This window comes from Mobula hypostoma, chromosome 5, assembly GCF_963921235.1.
Source record: "Mobula hypostoma chromosome 5, sMobHyp1.1, whole genome shotgun sequence".
NCBI lineage: Eukaryota > Metazoa > Chordata > Chondrichthyes > Myliobatiformes > Myliobatidae > Mobula > Mobula hypostoma.
Window position 1 is genome coordinate 75316473 of NC_086101.1, and position 24409 is coordinate 75340881.

At 40.8% G+C, this 24409-nt stretch overlaps 1 protein-coding gene across 6 annotated transcripts in view; it reads left to right on the top strand.

Moving 5' to 3' along the window:
- Positions 1-24409, top strand: part of neb (nebulin) — a 365351-nt gene that overhangs the window by 174575 nt on the left and 166367 nt on the right. For all 6 annotated transcript variants that reach the window (XM_063048565.1, XM_063048566.1, XM_063048567.1 and 3 more), the window contains exons 77-83: positions 2448-2552; positions 9882-10193; positions 13111-13314; positions 13409-13513; positions 16312-16416; positions 20788-21099; positions 22936-23040. In XM_063048565.1, the coding sequence (XP_062904635.1) occupies positions 2448-2552; positions 9882-10193; positions 13111-13314; positions 13409-13513; positions 16312-16416; positions 20788-21099; positions 22936-23040 (1248 nt within the window). The remainder of the gene's footprint in view (positions 1-2447; positions 2553-9881; positions 10194-13110; positions 13315-13408; positions 13514-16311; positions 16417-20787; positions 21100-22935; positions 23041-24409) is intronic.

Below are 24409 nucleotides of genomic sequence, written 5' to 3' on the forward strand. Positions count from 1 at the left end.
ATTGCCCTGTGATTAGGCTAAGGTTAAATGGAGGGTTATTGGGCAGCGTGCTCAAAGGACCAGAAGGACTGCTCTGTGTTGTATCTCAATAAATAAATAATAGCACAGTACAGGCCCTTTGACACAAAATGTTGTGCTGACCTTTTTAAAATACTCCACGATGCTTCGCTCTTCAATAGCCCTCCATTTGATTTTTATCCATATGCCTATCTAAGAGTCTCTTAAAAGTCTCTAATGTATCTGCCTGTACTACCACACCTGGTGCTCTCTGTGTAAATACACCTACCTGTGATACACCTTCTAACACACCTGGTACCCTCTATGTAAATACACCTACTACCACACCTGGTACTCTCTGTGTAAATACACCTACCTGTGATACACCTTCTAACACACCTGGTACCCTCTGTGTAAATATACCTACTACCACACCTGGTACTCTCTGTGTAAATACACCTACCTGTGATACACCTTGTAACACACCTGGTACCCTCTGTGTAAATACACCTACCTGTGATACACCTACTACCACAAATTGTACTCTCTGTGTAAATACACTTACCTGTGACATCCTTACTATATTTTCCTCCAGTCACCTTACAGTTATGCCCCCTGTCACTCTATCAATGTCTCTTATCATCTTACACAAATCTATCAAGTCACCTCTCATTCTCCTTCACTCCAAAGTGCAGTAAATTTCCTCTACACCCTCTCTAAAGTTTCCACCTTCTTCCCATAATGAGGTGACCAGAAATAAACACAATACTCCAAATATGGTCTAGCCAGAGTTTTACAGAGTTCCAATCTTACCTCACAGCCTTAGAACTCTGGCTTCATCCCACAGTCCAAAGATGTATCGATTGTTAGGTTAATTGGTCATTGTAAATTGTCCTATAACTAGGCAAGGATTAAATCGTGGGATTGCTGTGCAGCGTGGCTTCTAGGGCTGGAAGTGCCTATTCCATGCTGTATCTCAATAAATAAATAAATGTAAACATCATCGCCAAAGGCAGAACAATCCCTTGCTTTCTGTAATGACCTGCGGTATATCCCGTCCAGCCCCAGGGACTTACCTAACAATGTTTTTCAAAAGTTCCAGCATATTCTCTTTCTTAATGCTAACATGTTCTAGCTTATCAGCCTTTTCTACGCGGTTATCAGATTGGTCAAGTTTATTTTTAACTATGTTATACTTAGATCGTGTTGGCACGTGGCCAAGTGGTTAAGGCATTCGTCTAGCGATCCGAAAGTCGCTAATTCAAGTCCTGGCTGAGGTAGAATGTTGTGTCCTTGAGCAAGGCACTTAATCACACATTGCTCTGCGACGACACCGGTGCCAAGCTGTATGGGTCCTAATGCCCTTCCCTTGGACAACATCGGTGCCGTGGAGAGGGGAGACTTGCAGCATGGTCAACTGCTGGTCTTCCATACAACCTTGCCCAGGCCTGCGCCCTGGAAAACTTCCAAGGTGCAAATCCATGGTCTTATGAGACTAACGGATGCCTATATATATTTAGATCCAAGTTCCCTCTCACTGGTGAATACTTCAGCTACAATGCTCACACCAGTACTGGTGCACTTGAAAGTACTGGTTTGCTGAAGACATTTATTTTTTTTTAATCATTTTAAAAGGCAGAAATTTGCTGCCCTTGCTGAGTATAGCCCTTGTGACCAAAAAGCCAACATGAAAACATACAACAGCATCTGAAATGGCCTAGTAATCAGGTGACATGTCTGCAAAGAGAACTGAGGTTCTAAGAACATCCTCATTGTCAATAAATTTGGAACCCACTGGTAATGAAAATGAGGCTAAAGTATTTTCAATTATCTTTAGCAAGAAATACAAATTAATCTTAAAGGCACGGAGTCATAGAGCGATATAACTTCGATATAGACCCTCGGCCCAGCAAATTCCCTGCTGGCCTCCCAGCTTGTCCCAGTGTGTGTTGTGACTAGCTAGTAATTTCCATAATTAGCTACAGACTTTGGCAATATTGCTCATAACTGGTGAATTGATGAACAATAAAGAGGTTATATTTCTGTTATACTTAGCCTTCAAACCAAATTTCTTTTTTGAGAATGCTATGTCAGGGAGAGGCTTTAAGGAGTTCAAGTTTAAAAGGTCTTTGCCTTGAGGAACGTTTATAGAGTGTGTTAACTATCAACCAGACAAGTAACTAGATTTCTAATTAAAACATTTGTATGAAACAACTTCTATCTTAAGTGTTAATTTATTAATTTTGAAGTGATTAACAGAGTAAAATTGTTGTTTACCCATTCTGCTTTACATTACTTTACTCTGAAATTTTATTGTAGAATTCAAAGACTGCTAGATATGAATTAGCATCATGTAGGTAATAGCGTGACTTGCTGTACCAGACTAATCATTCAGCATCTTCCTCAAGTCATACTGCTATTGAGTAATTTATACTTCTGCTTCTTCATAGAAAATTTACACAGATGCCTGGGAAGGTATGAAGAAATCTACAAATTATCATGCTGATGCTATATCTATTCAAAGTGCAAAGGCTTCCAGAAGTATTGCAAGTGATGTGAGTATAGAACAATTGACTAAATGTTGATTTTTCTGTGTTTGTGCAAATTATTTTGACTGAAAAAATTTACAGTCAATGTCTCTAATAGAAGCAGTAGGGACTAAAAATCACAACAATTAACTAATGGCTCTAAATCTTTTATAATATTCTTTTCTCTGATTATATGTGTTTTAGATATTTCAGTTCTGTATAATCATTGGTATTCAAGGCAAGTTTTTGGGAATTGGTACCTTTTTCTATGCACCTTTGCCCTGAGATTTGAGCACACCTGTTTACTTTTGATAAGACAAATACAAAAAGTTATTTGAGGAATTTGCTAAAATGTTGTTTGATGGGCATGCTATAAACCATAATCTGTGTCACTAGGACCAAACCGTGTTAATAATGCCTGCCTTCAGACTGATATGTGTACATAAAATACTGTACAGAACAAGTCATTTATACCAAATGTTGCATAGAGTCATGGACTAATACAGCATGGAAACAGGCCCTTTTGTTTAACTGGTCCATGCCAGCCCAAGTATCCAATCTTTCCCACCCACCTAGCTTCATCTATCACCTTTTAACTAGCCTCCTTCCCTTACCCTCGCCGCCCCCACCTTTTTATTCTGGCGTCTTCCCTCTTCCTTCTCAGTCCTAAAGAGGGGTCTCGGCCCGAAACGTCGACTGTGTATTCATTTCCATAGATGCTGCCTGGCCTGCTGAGTTCCTCCTGCATTTTTGTGTGTATTACTTTGGATTTATGGCATCTGCAGACTCTCCTGTGTTTATGATTTGATCCTCCCTGTTAGTCCCAGTTGCCTGCATTTGACCCATGACCCACCAAGCCCTTCCCCTCCATGTACCTATCCAAATGGTTCTTAAATGCCAGAACTGTAACTGCCTTGAATGCATCCTCTGACAGCTCATTTCAGCTACTCACTACCCTCTGGGTGAAGAAATTACCTCTCAGGTCATGTTGAGATCTCACCCCTCTTATCTTGTATCTGTGCCCTCTAGGTTTTGGACTCCGCAACCCTGGGGAAAAGATTATGACCATCCATCTTACCCATACCCCTCCTGATTTTACAAACTTCTGTGAGGTCACTTCTCATTCTCCTATGCTCCAAGGAATAAAGGTCCAGCGTGGCCAATCTCTCCTTATAAACTCAAACCCTCTAGTTCAGGCACCATCCTCGTAAATCTCTACTGCACCCTCTCCAGCTTGACAATGTCCTTCAGGGTAACCAGTGTTGGGAATGATGTTTTGCTCAAGCTTGCTTGCATCCTTCCACGTGTAACACAACTAAAATTACTTTCTGTTTCCTTCTCTCTCTCAGTCCTATCCAGTTTCTTAAACTAAACATCTCAAAAAAATCTCCTGGCTAATGGTATTCATGTTACATTGCTCTCTAGGAACAGAATTTCTTGTTGAATTCTCTTTTGGATTTTATGTGTGGATTTGGTTTTGCTATGAACCTTCATTTCTCATCACCTTTATCAAACTATTAGATCAACCTCTCAGCCATCTCATTTCATCCTCTATTAACTGCTACATATTCATTTTTACACGTTGTAAATCTTTTATTTATAGCAAGTTGACCAGGACTTTATACAGAATTCCATGTATGGTTTAACCAAGGTTTACATTAATTTTGCACATGTTCACTAAATTCTATTTCCAATTCTCTGGAAATAAACCCCGCTATAGTGGATTCTGGTTAATTGGGTCATCAGTTAATCGGAGCAGCTGCTTATTTGAGCCAATTCTTAAAGAAAAAAATCTAATTGAGAAAATGGCTGGGATTCCTTTAGTTTATTTGGGACACTATGCTGCTTAATTGGGACAGGAGACTGTTGCCAAATAGTTTCTAACTATATTGCTGTTAGTCACAACACCGTGTTTAGAGCAAACCATTTTTAAATAGTGTCAGTTGTGTGTGCTTGTGGTCCAAAAGCAGTGATTTTTGTCACTGATAGTTGTTGAGAAATTAGCAGTAAGACAATTCAGAACTATTTTGCTCACTGGGGTTTCAAGCATTCAGGCTTGGAGATGCCAGAAAAGGCTGAGAATTAAAATCAAATAAATTCACTACTTCAACAAGATAAGAAATATGAAGAATTTCATGGCATCAATAATCATCTTGAATGTTACAATGAAAATGAAGATTTGGAGGATGTATTTGTCAAAAGCACTGTATGAATTGTGGTGCGTTCAATTGCAGCGACTTCTATGGAGTCAACAGAAGATGTTATTGTCCCTTTTAAACATACTTTTTATGATTGTATGTTCCCGCTATATACTAAGAACTTAAAGTACTGCAGGTCTAACCCATTTCTACCTCAGCGTTAGAGAAACTGAAGGAGCTATGCATCGTGCTGCTGCCTGAGTCAAAGGAGACATACAGTCTAACTATGAGTGACTGTCTTGGTCACTTTTATTGTAATTGTAAGACCCTTTTGGACATTGTTAATGTGGAATTCCACAAGTCTGATTCATTGATTTATTGGTAGAGGGCGGGGTGGACAGCGGGGGAGCTACGGGGCCTTGGATATAGCAGAGACCAGGCCTCAAGCCTTGGTGTTGCCTGGTTACAACCACCAGTAGAGAGCCGTCAAAGCCAGTGCACTCCACCAGGGGTAGTGTGACGCGGCATCCAGACTGGAGATGGTGCTACCTACTCAGTGTTCGCTCGGCAGAAGACAAGCTGTATTTGTGGTCAACTGTAGATTTTTGCAGCATTCATGGCTCGGGTCTGGGCTTTTTTTTCATGGCTGCATCTTACTGATATCTTTATGTGCTTGCTACCTTGTATATGCTATACGTCCTTTGTTCTGTGTGACTGTTGGTACTGTGTTTTGCACTTTGGCCATGGAGTAATGCAGTCTAGTTTGGCTGTATTTATGGGTATTCATGTATGGTTGAATGACAATTAAACTTGATTTGAATGAAGGCAGTTCATTGTCTGCACTAGGTGTCTGCACTGATGTTAATTTACCGTCAATCAAAAGAACACGGCAGCATACAGTGGATCAATTCCATCATCAATTAAATAAATAATTTGTTACTCAGTTAAACAGTAGATTGTCTTTTTTTTATACTTTTTAAATTATTTCCGTGAATCTTTGACTAATCACAGCAGCCATTTAATTACTGGTCCCGATGCATCCCAATTAACTGGAATCCACCGTTGATTTAATTGTGGTCTTGTCATCTTGTTTCACATCCTTCAATGAATTGTTTATTTCTCTTTCATCCACCAATCCATTTGCATAGCCGTCTATTCCAATTAATATGCAATCTTCTCTTTTTCCTTATTCTCTGCCATGATAAAATCTTACATCAGTTCCTCACATTTTTTTAATTTATTACAGTCCTCTTCACATTGTGTAAACTGCATATTTGGAAACCGATTTTGTATGTCAAGTCCGAAGATTGTTATGTGGGATATTAGTATTGTTGAAATTGGCAGTCTTAGATAGGTTATTTATCTGACGTTACAGTTAGTTGATTGGATATAACAAAATATTTTAAAATTTTCTAAACTACTGCAATTACACAGTGCTAATTGTATGCAGAGCTAACGTTTTGCCTTTATCCTAATTACCACTGAGCTAATGACAACAAGTACTTTGACAGTTGTCCTGTTCAAGTCTGCTTGTTTGTATGTACAAGGGGATGCCTACAAGAGGCAGGGGAGTTGTGATTTTGAGGTACTGGCAGCTGTAAAGATATTTAACTTCTCCCCATAATTATACTTGTGCAATTGGAACTGTTAGATTTCCCAAGCCAGGGCTAAAACTCGTAACACTGCTGAATAAAAGTTGCTTAGTCTTACTAACATATTTATAATTCCAACTGAGTTCCAGGAAGCAATTTCTGCTTTTCTCCTTTGGTTCTTCTTTTACAAGGTCAGCAAGTCAGTAGCTTGTAGTTATCACGGGATTTTACTAGATTTAAACTCCCACCTGCACCCAAATCCACACTTTCACCAGGAATTTCCCTCAAATACACAAGGTATGATTCTGAGATACATCCCAGGGTGCACTGGGACACATCATCAGAGATGCAGCTTGGGGTCATCGGGTCATTCAATATCAGACACTCTCACCCATACAGGGTTGAAGAGGCCCTGGCTTGTGTCCCTGTAGTATTGGTCCATGGGTCACACCTCTTGATCCACAGCCATCAGGAGACTCGCTCAGCAGCCTGTGTGACAGTCCTGATGGTTCTTTTCTTTGCAACCCCCATAATGCCAAGGAGAGATTAGGTTCTGCAGAGCAAGTAGCCAGTAAAGCCTCTATAGCCCACCTCCATAGACTCGTGTCGTGCCCTCCAGCCCTGTCTCTGTCACTGCTCTACCAGCACCTGGTATTTGACTTTCTTAAGCTCAAACACCTCCTCAATTTGGTCTTCCCAAGGAACTGTCAGTTCTAATATGATCACCTGCTTTAAGGTTTCTAACAGAGTAACCATGTCAGACCTCAGGGGTGATGGTTCAATGAAGTCAGGGAGCTTTAATCACTTGCCAAGAACGACTTGCAGTTGCCAGTCAGACACCATGGCAGGTAATCCTGCTATTCCATCAAAGTTGAGTCAACTGAAATCTAGAGAGTTTGGTTTTACTGCTTAAGATCCTTTTTTAAAATTGGAAGATCTTGGGGAAAATCATGGATTGTCAAACTTGATAATCTTGTCGTGAGAGGCCCCTTGGGTAAGAGTGACCATAATATGGTGGAATTCTTCATTAAGATGGAGAGTGACATAGTTAATTCAGAAACAAAGGTTCTGAACTTAAAGAGGGGTAACTTTGAAGGTATGAGACGTGAATTAGCTAAGATAGACTGGCAAATGACACTTAAAGGATTGACGGTGGATATGCAATGGCAAGCATTTAAAGGTTACATGGATGAACTACAACAATTGTTCATCCCAGTTTGGCAAAAGAATAAATCAAGGAAGGTAGTGCACCCGTGGCTGACAAGAGAAATTAGGGATAGTATCAATTCCAAAGAAGAAGCATACAAATTAGCCAGAGAAAGTGGCTCACCTGAGGACTGGGAGAAATTCAGAGTTCAGCAGAGGAGGACAAAGGGCTTAATTAGGAAGGGAAAAAAGATTATGAGAGAAAACTGGCAGGGAACATAAAAACGGACTGTAAAAGCTTTTATAGATATGTAAAAAGGAAGAGACTGGTAAAGACAAATGTAGGTCCCCTGCAGACAGAAACAGGTGAATTGATTATGGGGAGCAAGGACATGGCAGACCAATTGAATAATTATTTTGGTTCTGTCTTCACTAAGGAGGACATAAATAATCTTCCAGAAATAGTAGGGGACAGAGGGTCCAGTGGGATGGAGGAACTGAGTGAAATACATGTTAGTAGGCAAGTGGTGTTACGTAAATTGAAGGGATTGAAGGCAGATAAATCCCCAGGGCCAGATGGTCTGCATCCTAGAGTGCTTAAGGAAGTAGCCCAAGAAATAGTGGATGCATTAGTGATAATTTTTCAAAACTCGTTAGATTCTGGACTAGTTCCTGAGGATTGGAGGGTGGCTAATGTAACTCCACTTTTTAAAAAAGGAGGGAGAGAGAAACCGGGGAATTATAGACCAGTTAGCCTAACGTCGGTGGTGGGAAAACTGCTGGAGTCAGTTATCAAGGATGTGATAACAGCACATTTGGAAAGCGGTGAAATGATCGGACAAAGTCAGCATGGATTTGTGAAAGGAAAATCATGTCTGACGAATCTCATAGAATTTTTTGAGGATGTAACTAGTAGAGTGGATAGGGGAGAACCAGTGGATGTGGTATATTTGGATTTTTAAAAGGCTTTTGACAAGGTCCCACACAGGAGATTAGTGTGCAAACTTAAAGCACACGGTATTGGGGGTAAGGTATTGGTGTGGGTGGAGAATTGGTTAGCAGACAGGAAGCAAAGAGTGGGAATAAACGGGACCTTTTCAGAATGGCAGGCGGTGACTAGTGGGGTACCGCAAGGCTCAGTGCTGGGACCCCAGTTGTTTACAATATATATTAATGACTTGGATGAGGGAATTAAATGCAGCATCTCCAAGTTTGCGGATGACACGAAGCTGGGCGGCAGTGTTAGCTGTGAGGAGGATGCTAAGAGGATGCAGGGTGACTTGGATAAGTTGGGTGAGTGGGCAAATTCATGGCAGATGCAATTTAATGTGGATAAATGTGAAGTTATCCACTTTGGTGGCAAAAATAGGAAAACAGATTATTATCTGAATGGTGGCCGATTAGGAAAAGGGGAGGTGCAATGAGACCTGGGTGTCATTATACACCAGTCATTGAAAGTGGGCATGCAGGTACAGCAGGCGGTGAAAAAGGCGAATGGTATGCTGGCATTTATAGCGAGAGGATTCGAGTACAGGAGCAGGGAGGTACTACTGCAGTTGTACAAGGCCTTGGTGAGACCACACCTGGAGTATTGTGTGCAGTTTTGGTCTCCTAATCTGAGGAAAGACATCCTTGCCATAGAGGGAGTACAAAGAAGGTTCACCAGATTGATTCCTGGGATGGCAGGACTTTCATATGAAGAAAGACTGGATGAACTGGGCTTGTACTCGTTGGAATTTAGAAGATTGAGGGGGGATCTGATTGAAACGTATAAGATCCTAAAGGGATTGGACAGGCTAGATGCAGGAAGATTGTTCCTGATATTGGGGAAGTCCAGAATGAGGGGCCACAGTTTGAGGATAGAGGGGAAGCCTTTTAGGACCGAGATTAGGAAAAACTTCTTCACAGAGAGTGGTGAATCTGTGGAGTTCTCTGCCACAGGAAACAGTTGAGGCCAGTTCATTGGCTATATTTAAGAGGGAGTTAGATATGGCCCTTGTGGCTACGGGGGTCAGGGGGTATGGAGGGAAGGCTGGGGCGGGGTTCTGAGTTGGAGGATCAGCCATGATCATAATAAATGGCGGTGCAGGCTCAAAGGGCCGAAAGGCCTACTCCTGCACCTATTTTCTATGTTTCTATGTTTCTATAATACAATCTCTGATTACAAAAGAGGAAACTCTTGTAATTAAAATCTGCACAGTTATGCCATATTGCCTTTAGCTAAATGGTTTTTTGAAGTGGAAGCAGTTCAGAAAAAGACAGCCAATGAATGTGCTTGTACAATATTTTATAATTGCCAATTACTTCAAATTTTTACTTCAAAATAGTGTGTCCGTTTTAACACAGTTGTTCCTACTCTTCAATTAGACCGTGAAGTAAAGATAATAAGCGACTCATGATCTCTAAGGGGTAAGAATAATATTTCTGCTTCAGAGCAGAATGCCAATTATAGATGATGTATTTGTGCTATTTCTTCACAGTATAAATATAAAGAATTATATCGCAGTCAGCTTGGGCACCATATTGGATGCCGAGACATCTATGATGATCCGAAGATGGTCTGGTCCATGCATGTGGCCAAGATTCAGAGCGACAGGGAGTACAAGAAGGACTTTGAGAAGACCAAGACCAAATTCAACATGCCAGTGGACATGCTGGACATCCTGTTGGCCAAGAAATGCCAGACCCTGGTCAGTGACATTGACTACAGGCATTACCTGCACCAATGGACCTGCCTCCCAGACCAGAATGATGTGATCCAGGCGAAGAAGGCCTATGATTTGCAGAGTGATGTGAGTATTAATATAATTCCTGAAAAGCAATATTTATATAAATATTTGAAAAAAATACACTTTTAGAATATTAACATTTTAACTACCAGTGAGTTATTAGCATAATTAATTAATTAGTATTGCAGATTGAAGGATAGAAATTCTGAATTTTAATCATGGGGTAATATGTGCAATTGTTTAATGTACTTATCCAAAATGAACTCTTGAACATCAAGAAGTCTTTCAGAATGGTTAAATAATTGCGAGTGTATGGAAGATAGTGCTTTTTGGTGGGAAGAATGGATGATCACAATACTAAGAAACTGTGAGACAAATGAGGTAGTTGAACAATGGGATTTTGGAGTGCAAGTGTGTCATAAAGCACTCCAGCATGAAACAGCCCTTCAGACCACTTCGTTCGTGTCAGTCTGGTCTTCGGCCTGGTCCCCATCTCCTTGCACCCATACCATAGCCCTCCATGCCCCTCTCATCCATATACATGGCCGTGCAAAAGTCCTGGGCACATGTACTTGTAGATGATGAGGGTGCCAAAGACTTTTGCAAAGTACTGTGGTAATTTTATGTTTTGCACTGTACTGCCGCTGGCCGCAGAAAAAACCACAACATATGTGAATGATGATAAACCTGATTCTCTATTAATGACTGATGGTGGGAAGGAGGCAGGGCGAGGGGAATCCTGGTTGGGAACAGGCAAGGGAGAGAGGAGGGAGTGGGAAGCACCAGAGAGACATTCTGAATGATCAATAAACCAATTTGTTTGGAATCAAATGACCTTGCCCAGTATCTCAGGGCTGGGTGTGTCTGCACCTGCACTACCCATTCCCACCCCTGGGACTCCTCCGCCACCTGTCCCACGCCCTTCAAGCGGCGCCCCACCCTCGCCATTTCCAACATCCTTTGCTCCCACTAGATTTACACACTCGCTCCCCGCTCCACATTAACAAATACAAAAGTCTTTGGCAGCACCCTTCCTATATAGATGTGCCTAAGACTTTTGCACAGTAATGTACATATCCGAACTTCTCTTAAATGTACAACTGAACTCACATCTGGCACTTCTGCTGGCAGCTCATTCCATATCTGCACCATCCTCTGAGTGAAAAAAGCTCTCCCAGGGATTCCCTGCAAGTATTTCACCGTTCATCCTAAACCCACAACCTGCAGTTCTATTTTCAGCCAAACTGAAGGGGGAAAACAATCTGCCAATATTCACCCTCTCTATACTCCTGTTAATAATGTGCACCTTTAAAAGATCTCCACTCATTCTCCTGCACGTCACAGACTAAATTTCAAAGCTATTCAGCCTTTCACGATAACTGATGTCCTCAGGAAAGGCTGAATCGGTTTGGAGTTTATTCCTTGGCAACATCCTTGTAAATTCTCTCTGCACTGTTTTTCTCTGTAATCATTAAAAGATGTCTGACAAGGTAGCAAAGCTGGAAGGGATGCCAATAAATACATGATAACCAATGAGGCATTAGCAGCTTGACTTGAATCTCTACAGGACAGAATGAAATAAGAGCTTAGGTGGCATGTTAGGGTAGAGGTTAGTCCCGGGTTCAATTCCTGCCACTGCCTGTAAGGAGTTTGTATGTTCTCCCTGTGACTACACGGGTTTCCTCCAGGTACTCAGGTTTTCAGGTTTCCTCCCACATGCCAAAGACGTACCAGTTTGTAGGTTAATTGGTCATTGTAAATTGTCCTGTGATTAGGCGAGGGTTAAATCAAGAGATTGCTGGGCGGTGTGGCTCAAAGGGCTGGAAGGGCCTTTTACGTGCTGTATCTCAATAGATGAATAAACATGAAATTATACAAATATTTTATGCGTTTGATGTTTGAGAAGCTGTCTCAAACCATGAAAATGGAATGTGAGACAAACCACTCCAGCAGTCAAACTCCTTAAAGGCAGTGGCGGGAACTGAACTCAGGTTGCTGGTTCTGTAAAGCGATGTGCTACCGTGCCGCCCACAAGACAATATGAGTTACAGTCATACACGTGTTACAACATGATCAGTGAACGCCTTGAAGTGTCACAGAACTGGGAGCAGAAAGCAAAATGCACTTGGAATTGAGTTCAGTCAACAGCATTACTTTGCCACCTTGAACGTCATAATAACATTATAAGCGAAAATGTAATGTCAAAGTACTTATACTTATAATTACAATATACTATAATTAGTGCCAGGAAGCTTAATCAAATGGTCAGGCTTTAAGTGACTTTAAATGGAACGAGATGAATAAAATGCCAAAATTTATTACTGACAGCTATTGTAAATATTACTGTTGGAGTAAACCAAGCTAGATGTACAACAGAGGTTCAAGCAGTGCAGCGATCTTACAGGGTTGCAGACAATACAGGGAGGAGTTTTAATTTTTTGATTGAATAAAATCAATAATTACTCCCCACATATCCTATTTTTAAATCATATATTTTGATTAACACCCAATTTATTCTTGGGAATCAAGAACATAATTTTAATATACCAAAAATTCTTATGAACTAAAAAGGTGGCCGTTTGGCCTATCAAGTCAATGCTGTGTCATTGAGCACTCCCGTCAGTCTCTTTTGCCAACTTATTTCCCCATAACTTATTGTCTCTCATACGTCTCTCAACTCCCCCAACCAACATTTTCTGCCATCCTCCTGCAGGGAGTGGCAGCTTAAGGTGGAATATTAGCCTTTGTGTAGGATGCGAATTTATGGAAGTGACGGAAAAGTGATATGCACATAACACTGACAGCTTTAATGAGGAAAGGTCCAAACAACATAAATATTCCCATGGTCTGATCGGATTAATGAACAGCAAAATGACAAGAAACTACTGGAACATCTCAGTTGTTTGAGCAGCATTTGTGGGTTAAATGAAATGATTCTGTGTTACATATCAATGTAACCCTCTGTGTGGCCTTTCTCTAGTGGGTTTACAAATCTGATATGGAATGGATGCGTGGTATTGGATGGATGCCCCATGACTCCCTTGATGTTAAGAAAGTGCAGAAAGCCCAGGAGATCCTCAGTGAGCGACACTACCGTCAACCTCCTGATCAGCTCAAGTTCACCAGCATTGTCGACCTACCCATTATAGTCCAGGCTAAAACCAACGCGGAACAACTAAGTGATGTAAGAAACCTAAGATAACTCAACAACGCCATGCCTTCCTCTTGTAATTTTAAATGGATTGGATGTGGAGTTTACTTTGATTCTCTTCGTTCAGGCAAAATACAGAGAAGCGTGGGAGAAAGACAAACTTCAGATTCATGTCCTGCCTGATACTCCAGGGATATTGTTGGCAAAATCCAATTCTGAAAATATTAGTCAGGTAAGTGGATAATATTAATTCACATAGAATACAATTTTGCTGGATTGTTAGTTTTTTAGAGATACGGCACGGTAACAGGCGCTTCCGGCCCAATGAGCCCATGCGGTCCAATTACACACATGTGTCCAATTAACCTACTAACCTGAATGTCTTTGGACTGTGGGAGGAAACCAGGGCACCCGGAGGAAGCCCACATGGTCAGAGGGAGAACGTACAAACTCTCTTCAGGCAGTGGCAGGAATTGAACCCGTGTTGCCGCTGCTGTAAAGCGATGTGCTAACCTCTGTGCTTTCATGCCACCCCACAAGGCATTTTATTTAGCACTGTGGTTATGTTACTGATTTAATGCTCCATTGGTGCTGGAAGCACAGTGATTCTTACGGACTGCCCTCAGTGCAATCCTCACTGATTTGATTTAATGCAAACGGTGTATTTTACTGTATGTTTTTATGTGTCAATGCACGTTTGGCAAATAAAGCTCATCCCTCTTTACTTTTAATCTTTGCATTAATGATCCATAAACTGGGATCCAACTACTCCCCCCGCCCCCCAAACCATCTGAGGTATTTACATTCAAGTGGTTAAATAAATTCAGTTACAAAGGTGGTGCTAGTGACCATGGAATTACTAGATACCTGGAATATAAAAGCATACAAAGAAAATGTGTTGCTCTTGCCAGGTCAGGCCAAAGTGAACACAGAATCAAAGCAAAGATTACATTACCTTTCGTTGTCCATGTACATCGAAACATACAGTGCCATGTGCCGTTTGCATCAAATCCAATCAGCAAGGATTGTGCCAGGGCCAGTCTGCAAGTGTTGATCGGCAACATAGCATACCCACGGCTGACTATCTTTAGCCCTAATGGTACATTTTTGGAATGTGTGAGGAACCCACGCGGTCGCAGGGAGAACGTACAAGACTGTGTCAGGAATCGAATCCTGTCCAGTGATTGCTGGCGCTATCTAGTGACTTCAGTAACTGCTACACTGGCAGACCTCTATATTCGTCTATCAATCCACTCAGTTCAATGTTCCAATTTCAAAGTAAGTTTAGTATCAAAGTAGATGTATGTCACCATCTACAACCCTGAGATTCATTTTCCTGTGGGCATACTCAGTAAATACAAGGAACACAATAGAATCAGTGAAAGACTGCACTCAACAGGACAAGCAACTGATGTGCAAAAGACAACAAAATATACAAATACAAACGTGGCCAAGTGGTTAAGGCATTGGACTAGTGACCTGAAGGTCATGAGTTCGAGCCCCAGCCCAGGAAACATGTTGTGTCCTTGAGCAAGGCACTTAATCACACATCGCTCTGCGACAACACTGGTGCCAAGCTGTATGGATCCTAATGCCCTTCCCTTGGACAACATTGGTGTCATGGAGAGGGGAGACTTGCAGCATGGGCAACTGCTGGTCTTCCATACAACCTTGCCCAAGTCTGTGCCCTGGAGAGTGAAGACTTTCCAGGTGCAGATCCATGGTCTCGTAAGACTAGTGGATGCCTTTACTTTACAAAAGAAAAGGAAAATAAATAACTAGGCAAAAAATGTTGAGAAAATGGGATGAACAGTCCTTGAAATGAGCCCATTGGTTGTGGGAACAGTTCAGTAATGGTGAAGGTGGCTGGTTGGTCTTTCATTAATCCTGTTTAATGTTACTATTCTATAGATTTCCTGAGTATGCACACAGGAAAATGAATCTCAAGGTTGATTATAGTGACATATATGTACTGTACTTTGACAATAGAATTTACTTTGAACTTTGAACTTTTGAGTGAAGTTATTCGCTCTGGTTCAAGAGCATGATGGTTGAAGGGCTTGAGGCTCCCTGCACCACCTTCCTAATGGCAACGGTGAGAAGAGAGCATGACCTGGGAGGCGAGGGCCCTTGATAATTGATGCTGCTTTCCTGCAGAAGCACTCTGTGTAGATGTGCTCAATGTTGGGGAGGGCTTTACACGTGATGGACCACTTTTTATAAGATTTTCTGTTCAAGGGCCAAATCTTTACAATAATTTATAACAAGAATAAATCTGACATTAGACTTGGACCGAACATAACCTTCTCAACCTTTACTAATATCTGGGGATATACCAACATTGGAAGAGTTGCTCAACAGAATAATTACAGAACAGCCTGATGTAAAAAGAAAAAATATTGGAAGCACTCATATCTTCTGTTTTCTTCTAATATACTTCCACCGTCTGCAGCTTTTGTCTTAGATTTTCAACCGCCTTATATAAAGTTTAAAGTATACCTATTTTGTATGCATACAATTATACAACCTTGAGATTCGTCTCCTTACAGGCAGCCACAAAATAAAGGAGCCTATTAAAAAAAAAGATTGCCAAACACCCAATGTGCAGAGAAAGAGAGAGAAAAAACATTGTGTAAACAATAAAAGCAAGCAAACAGCATTCAGAATGAAAGTGAGTTCATAGACACAAAGCCCGGAGCAGACCACATCCTCATTCTCAGTTCACCCCCCACCCTTAATATCATATGTCACCTTGACTTCCAAATGTATCCGTATATCTTAATCATTAATATCTGAGAGCTTAGGATAATTACTGACCATGACAATGCTGTCCATATCTGATGATTTAATTTCAGAGTAAACGTTGATCCCAAAAATTCTGATATGGAACCCAAAGTCTGCTAAATACTAATCAGGCTAATATGTGTAAAGTTGTGACATAGTGCACTGCATTGGGTTACAATTTATTATCTTTAGGTGGTTGTCCTGTATGTGAGATATAAAGCAATTGCTCTTTCTGTTCTTCCATAGAAACTTTACAGAGAGGACTGGGATAAGGTGAAGAAGTCTATCAATTATCGCGCTGATGCTATGTCTATTCAAAGTGCAAAAGCTTCCAGAGATATTGCAAGTGACGTAAGTATTGATGATGTGTGGCAATAGATTATAAAGGACCATTTTGACTCTGCAAAACTTGCAAAGGTCATTTCTAACAGAAACTTCAGCAGTTGAAGCTCACATAAAAGATTCTTTTATCAGCATTATATCTTATTTGGATATTTCAGTTCTAGGTATTTAATTGTATTCACGGAAAGTTTGTGAGAGTTGATGGCTTTTCACTTTTCTCCTTCAGTGCCTTAAGAGTAGACCACATTTGATTCATTGGTGAAATGGAGGCCTATTGTAAGAGTTTGTATAAATGAGGTTTGACAGCTGTGCTATCAACTGTAAATTGTGTCATATTAAATTAAGTCAGTATGATCACTTCATCGAGCACCTCCGCTTCATCTGCCAAAAGCGGAACTTCCCGATTACCAAACATTCCCATTCCCATTCCTTCGTGTCGTTCCATGGCCTCCTCTTGCGCCAAGAGGAGGTCATCCTCAGGGTGGAGGAGCAACACCTTGTATTCCGTCTCAATAGCCTCTAATCTGATACAATGAATATCAATTTCTCCTTCCGGAAAAAAAAATTATTTTCCCTCTCCTTCCCCTCTTCTTCTATTCCCACCCTGGCCTCTTACCTTGTCTCACCTGCCTATTCCTCCTGCATCTCCTCCTCCTCCCCTTCTTCCTGTGGTCCACTCTTCTCTCCTATCAGATTAATTCCTCTCCAGCCCTTTACCTTCCCTATCCACTTAACTTCACCTACCACCTTCTAGCTATTCTCCTTTCCCTCCCCCTTCCTTTCCAATCCTGATGAAGGTTCGCGGCCCAAAACATCGTCTGTTTATTCAGCTCCAGAGATGCTGCCTGACCCGCTGAATTCCTCAACATTTTGTGTGTATTGCTCTGGATTTCCACCATCCACCTGTTTCTGACTTCAACACATAGAAGGCTTGAGTCGGTTGAATGTATGTAATACACAATGGAGAAAAAATATTCTGTCCAATTAGTCCATGCTGGCAATTATGTTTTGTAGAAGCTCTCACACATGCTTTGCATTTAGCCCAGTGAATTTTGCTTTCTATCCCTTCTTTTTCATAAATGGATCCAGTTTCTTGTTAAACGAAGCTAAACCAGAGATTTAAAAGCTTCTCATACTACTAACCAGCAAATGAAGCTGCTTGTGATTTAATTCTGGTCATGCTGTTACACCTGTCCTGCATTCTAGCTGATCACCACTCTGCCTTCACTTTCTTAAGAAATCCTAAACCCATATTACTTTTACTTTTTCCTTAATCGAACATACTCATATTTCTGTTATGTTTCTTGCAAATCATTTTTTCATGCCTTCCTGCACCTCAGTATCCTTTTCATTAGCTAGAAACCTGAAATGCACAATATTCTCCAGTCTTAGCTAAACCTATGGCTTAATATTGGTTCAGAATTAATTCCCTAATTCTCAATTCTAATATGTTAGAAATAAATACTGTTTCTGTTTGATGGTTTTGCTCCTTTACTTTTAGTAAAATATTAATTTCTTTATGATGCAACATTTACTTTCTTAACATAGATAAGTAATGTGATCTCTTACCAAAATTCTACAAGACCATAAGACATTGGAGCAGAATTCAGCCTATTAAGTCTGCCCCACAATTTGATCATGGCTGATTTATTATCCTTGTCAGCCCGTTCTCCTGCCTTCTGCTCATAATTTTGACTCCCCTGCTAAGACGATAAGACCATAAGACAAAGGAGTTGAATTGCACCACTCAGCCCAGTGAGTCTGCTAAGCATTCCATGATGGCTGAATTATTATCCCTCTCAGATTCTCCTGCCTTTGATGCCCTGACTAATCAAGAACCTATCAACCTCCTTTAAATATATCAATAACTTGGCCTCCACAGCCAATGTGACAATGAACTCCACAGATTCACCACTATCTGGCTGAAGAAATTCCTCCTCATCTCTGTTTTGATAGGCCCTCTGCTGCTAGACTCTCCCACTACAGTAAACAGCTTCTCCACATCCACTCAAAGTTCAGTAGGCTTCAATAAGAACCACCCCCCCCCAATATAATAACTCACAATTCAGTGTTTTGAAAATTTATGCCAACCTACCTTTCCTTGTACTCTGTTGTAGCCATCTTTGGCATTAAGGTCTCAAAACTGGCCAATATGATATATTCTCCAGATATGTAAGTAGTGTTTTCTATTCCAAGTCAGAATGGATACTCTGTGGTAGCTGTTTTGTTCAAAGTAGTCAGCCTTAGCTACCATGTCCTCTAATATAACATTAGAAAATTATTTGAAAGTAACCATTGATCCAAACTGCTGCATTTATAGTGTTTTAATTATAAAAATAACCAACGTCCAACCATTATTTTAATTAACCCTGTGTTGCCATCAGCATCTAGCATGATGATTCTACCATTCTGATTGAGTCTGCAGGGGTATTTGTCAGAGCTTTTTCATGTTCATGAGGATTTGTAGATTAACTTTCCACTTGTATTCAGTTCTACACACTCAACCAAGGTTAAAATTCTCTCCAATAAAAGTTCCACAGAAGTTAAGCTAATATATGAATGTAGGGCTCAGTTTTTTTTATTTATATAATTTCTCCTCATTCCCTGGCACTTACCCCAATAACTGAAGGGGAGGAGTAATAGCTGTCTCTTTATCTGTTCAGTGAGCATCATCCAGTGACATAAAAGCCCCACGAGGTGAGCCAGAAATTCACCTGCATCTCTTCCACTTTGGTGCAATTTATTCTGTGCTTTTGATGTGACCACCTCTACGCTGGTGAAACCAAGCACAGGCTTCTGTTTTGTGGGGTACCCACACTCTGTCTACAATGGCCATCTTGGATGTTTGGTTGCGTGTCATTTTAACCCTCCGTCCCATCCTCAAGCCAACCTATCTGTCATTAACCTTCAGCATTGCTACTCAGAGGTCAAATGCCAATTGGAAGAACAACATCTCCCATTTCGCTTGGATAACTTAACAACTCAGTGGTATGAATATTCAAAGTTTCAATTTCAGGTAGCCAATGCCCCCAGTGCTCTCCTTCTACACACACCCATCCAACTTGTATTCCTCTTGCTTTCTTCAACTTTTTCCAACCCTCTCCTCAGCAGGTTCCTTCTGCCCATCATCTGGTCTTCAATTTGTTCCACCATCGCTTACCATCCTCTGTAGGAACTCTTCATCTGCCACGCTTCAATCTGCCCTCAATCCCCTCCTCATCTGGTTCCACCTGTCACCTACGAACCTGTACCTAAAGCTCTCCATACACTTGCAAACCTTTGTATTGTTTCTTAGTCCTGGTATGAATGTTGTTCTTTCCGCATTCAGATTGTTGTTCCAAAGTCTCAGAGTTCATCATTCTAATCATAATTGTACAGTATTAGACACTACAATTCCTGATTTGGCAGGAAACCTTTGCATTTAAAGACAACAAACCTATTTAAAATTGGCATTAACTATCCAGTTTTTGAAGTGAACAGTTCAGAAAAAGAAACTCAATAAATACTTTGTACTAATTTTAAAATATTATCACCATCATCATTATGTGCCATTTCATATGACGTGGGTGATCATGATCTTTTAACCATGTTTGTTCCTGGCGAATTTTTCAACCAAAGCAGTCTGCCATTTCTTACTTCAGGGCAGTGACTTTACAAGACAGGTAACCCAAACAATTATCAATATTCTTTAGGGATTGCCTGCTTGGCGTCAGTGGTCGCATAACCCGGACTTGTGATATGCACCAGCTGTTCATATAGGCATCCACCATCTCCTCCCATGGCTTTACATGAACCTGATTGGGGGGGCGGGGGAGGGCTAAGCAGATGTTACACCTTGCCCAAGGGTGACCTGGAGGCTAGTGGAAGGGAGAAGCACTTTACACCATTTTTGGTAGAGATGTGTCTCCACCCCGCCATATAAAAATATATAAATATATATCACATCCACATCAAAGCGTATAGGGAAATGCATCATTGCAGCAAATCAAATCAGTGAGCATTGTGCTGGGCAGCTCACAAGAGTCCCCACCCTTCCGATGCCAATGTATCATGCCCACAATTCACTACCTCTAACCACACACCTTTGAGACGTGGCCGGAAACCGGACAATCCAGAGGAAACGAATGTTGTCATGGAGAGAACTGATAAAACTCCATGGAGACAGCAACAGAATTGAATGTGAGTGGTTGGCTCTGTACTAGCATTACATCTCAGCTACACTACCATGTCACCGTGGTACATTGTGCCAACGTCACTCAACCTGAGTAACTTTTCAATTACACCATAAACTTAAAACAACTAGTAAGGAGTAAGGACAGCATGTCTACTTTAGAATAAAGTGCTAATAATGATTGATGTGATTATACTATTTCTTCACAGTATAAGTATAAAGAATTATATCGCAGTCAGCTTGGGCACCTTGTTGGATGTCGTGACATCTATGATGATCCCAAGATGGTCTGGTCGATGCATACAACCAAGATGCAGAGTGACAGGGAGTACAAGAAGGACTATCAGAAAAACAAAGCCAAGTTCACTATGCCAGTGGACATGCTGGAAATCTTGGCGGCCAAGAAATGCCAGAACCTGGTCAGTGACATTGACTACAGACATTACCTGCACCAGTGGACCTGCCTCCCAGACCAGCATGATCTGATCCAAGCAAAGAAAGCCTATGAGTTGCAGAGCGACGTAAGTACAGCGAGATGTTGGAGTTTACATTCCTATGACTCGTTATTCCATTCTGAACAATAATTTTCTGTGCCAGCAGCTCCAGATATTAAACAGGGTGGAGCTTGAAACTGTCACACAGTGATGAACTGTTATAAATGCTTATTGCATTTGGTAGGAAAAATTTTCTGTTGTGTGACAGCAAAGCTGAATGAGTATTTCAAAAGGTGCTCTGCTGCTTACTCAGTAGATCATGGAGAGGATGTGCCAGACTGTCCCATGATGGATAACAGTTTGTTTAGTGACCTCCTGCCACCACTAACTCAAAAGAGTCTGGGTTGTAGCCAAGGACGGATCCAGCCTATTTGATTTTAATTTCAGAGGGCAACTCTTTCCCACCCTCCTTTGTGCTGAATACTCAAAGATTGTTCCATTGCAACTAATAATGATGTGACTTAAACAAATACCCCAACTTTATGGAATGCTGGCCATGTGTGATGACTTTCTCTCAGCACAGTTGGGAGAGCTATGAAAATGAGAGTACTTAACTATGTTACTATGGATCTGAAGTTAGATAAAGACCAGAGTAGTAATGGAACCAGATTTTCTTTCTTGAAGGACTTCAGTGAACTATATGGAATTTTATAATCCTAAATTTATTGGTCACCATATGTATAGTTTATATAACGTACTGGATTTAAATTCTCCAGCTATAAAAATATTTGAATTTGTATCTCCAGCTCATTAGTCCAGGGTTCTGGTCTACTAAGCTATTAACTTAATCACATGTGCCTATAAGATCAATTGAAGATTTAGGATCTTACTGTGATTGGTGCTCTGTCAACAGGGTATCTACTGAGACCACTCAGTATTTCAGAGTCAGTGTACCAATCACATGGCTGGATTATAATTTTTTGTGTGTAAATGATAACATATTGTCTGCAGTTTAAATGTTCACCAATGAACTGAACTTTCCAAAAATGGGAGAAGGAAATTTGGTCAATAAATCATTTGTTCATCCCTGTTCTGAATACAAAACAGCATTACCAAGAGTCAGGGAAAAGAAGATCAGTATAAACATGTTTTTCACACAGAGAATGATAGATGTCCAGAATGTACTGCCAGGGTCCATGCTGGAAGCATTCAGACAGACACATAAACATGTAGAGAATGCAGGATTACAGATTACTCTGAAAAATTCTTAGGCACATATATATACCTTAGACTTTTGCGCCATACTGTATTTTTCAATCTGGAGTGAAGGGTGAGTTTGTAAATCTGGCAGGAGTAAAGGATGTTGGGATGATGAGGGTGGAGTGCCACAGGAGGGGTGTGGGACAGGTGGCAGAGGAGGAGTGCCGGGGTGGGGGTGGTATGGATTCAGACACACCCAGACCTGAGACACCAGGCAAGGCAATTTGATTCCAAACAATTGGTTTATTGATCATTACAGAATGTCTCTCTGATGCTTCCTGCTCCCTCCCCTCTCCCTTACCCCTTTCCCAATCATGATTCCCCTGTCCCTGCCCCCTTCCCATTCTCAGTCCACAATAGAGACCCATATCAGTATCAAGGTTTATCATCATTCACATATGTCATGAACTTGTTTTTTTTGAGACTGCGTTACAGTGCAATACATAAAATTACTACAGTCCTGTGCAGAAGTCTTAGGCACTCAAATGATTATATATATATATATATATCATGTATGTCTAAGATTTTGCACAGTACCACAGATCATGTGCAGGTAGATGTGACTAGTTTCATTTTGTACAGCACAGATATTATGGGGTCCGTCCTGTGATATGCAGCTCTGTGTTTTATATAAATTGACGATTTTCTTTTCATTTGATTCAGGTTCTTTACAAATGCGATATGGACTGGATGCGTGGCATTGGATGGATCCCTACAGATTCCATCGATGTTAAAAAAGTAAAACATGCCCAGGATATCTTAAGCGATGTAAGTTTGTGAGATCCTTTTCTGTGTTTGAGCTGTCACATTCAAGCAATTCAAGATTGTTTAATGGTTAGTGTCAATTGTAGAGGAGATTGAAATAATTGTTACTCAAGATTCAATGCAGCACATTAGAAACTCAATTAGATAAAGAGCACCATAATAAAAAAACACACAATAAATATAAATACATAAGATAGCTTACGCACATATACTGTATAGATTGTATGAGTGTAAAGTGACACTAGGCACATTACATAAACCAAAAAATGTTTTTCTTAATTAATCAGTATTTTTATATCTCTTAAACTATTTCCATGAAACTTTGGTTGATGAGGACAGCCACTTAATTAGGCCAAGATGTACTAGTCCCAATGTATCCCATTTAACTGGAATCTACTGAATTGATTGGGGAAACCTAACATGAATTTGTTGTTTTTATTTTTATGTCTGATGAGACAAAATGCTGTTAATATGATGCATGAACTGTTACAACATGCATCTATATAAAACACAAAATAATTGATTGCATAAGTATTTACACTCTTTAAAGTGACACACCAAATCTTCACCGGTGCAGCCAATTAGTCTTAGAAGTCACATGATTAGTTAAATGGAGATTGCTGTGTGCAGTCAATATGTTTCAGTTGATTGTAGTAAAAATACACCAGTACCTGGAAGGTCCAACTGCTGATGAGTCAATATCCTGACAAAAACTACACCATGGAAACAAAAGAATACTCCAAACAACTCCCCAAAAAGCAAATTGAAAAGCATGTCAGGAGATGGGTGCAAGAAAATTTCCAAGTCACTGAATATCCCGTGGAGTATAGTTGCATCAGTCATCGAGAAATGGAAAGAATATGGCACAGCTGTAAATCTGCCTAGAGCAGACAGGCCTCGAAAACTGAGTGACTGTGCAAGAACAGGTCGAGTGAGGGAGGCCACCAAGACACCTATGACAATTCTAGAGGAGTTACAAGCTTCAGTGGCTGAGATGGGAGAGACTGCACATACAACAACAGTTGCCCGGGTGCTTCTCAGCTTTATGGGAGAATGGCAAAAAGAAAGCCACGTTGAAAAAACGCACATGAGATATCGGCTGGAGTTTCAGAGAATCTGAAGTCAACTGGAAGAAGGTTCTATGGTCCAATGAAACCAAAATCGAGCTTTTTGGCCATCAGACTAAATGCTATGTTTGTTGTAAGCCAAACAACATACATCATTAAAAACACACCATTCCTACGATAAAGCATGATGGTGGCTACATCATGCTGTGGGGATGCTTCACTGCAGCAGCCTGGAAGGCTTGCGAAGGTGGAGGGTAAAATAAATGCAGGAAAATACAGGGAAAACCTGATGCAGTCTACAAGAG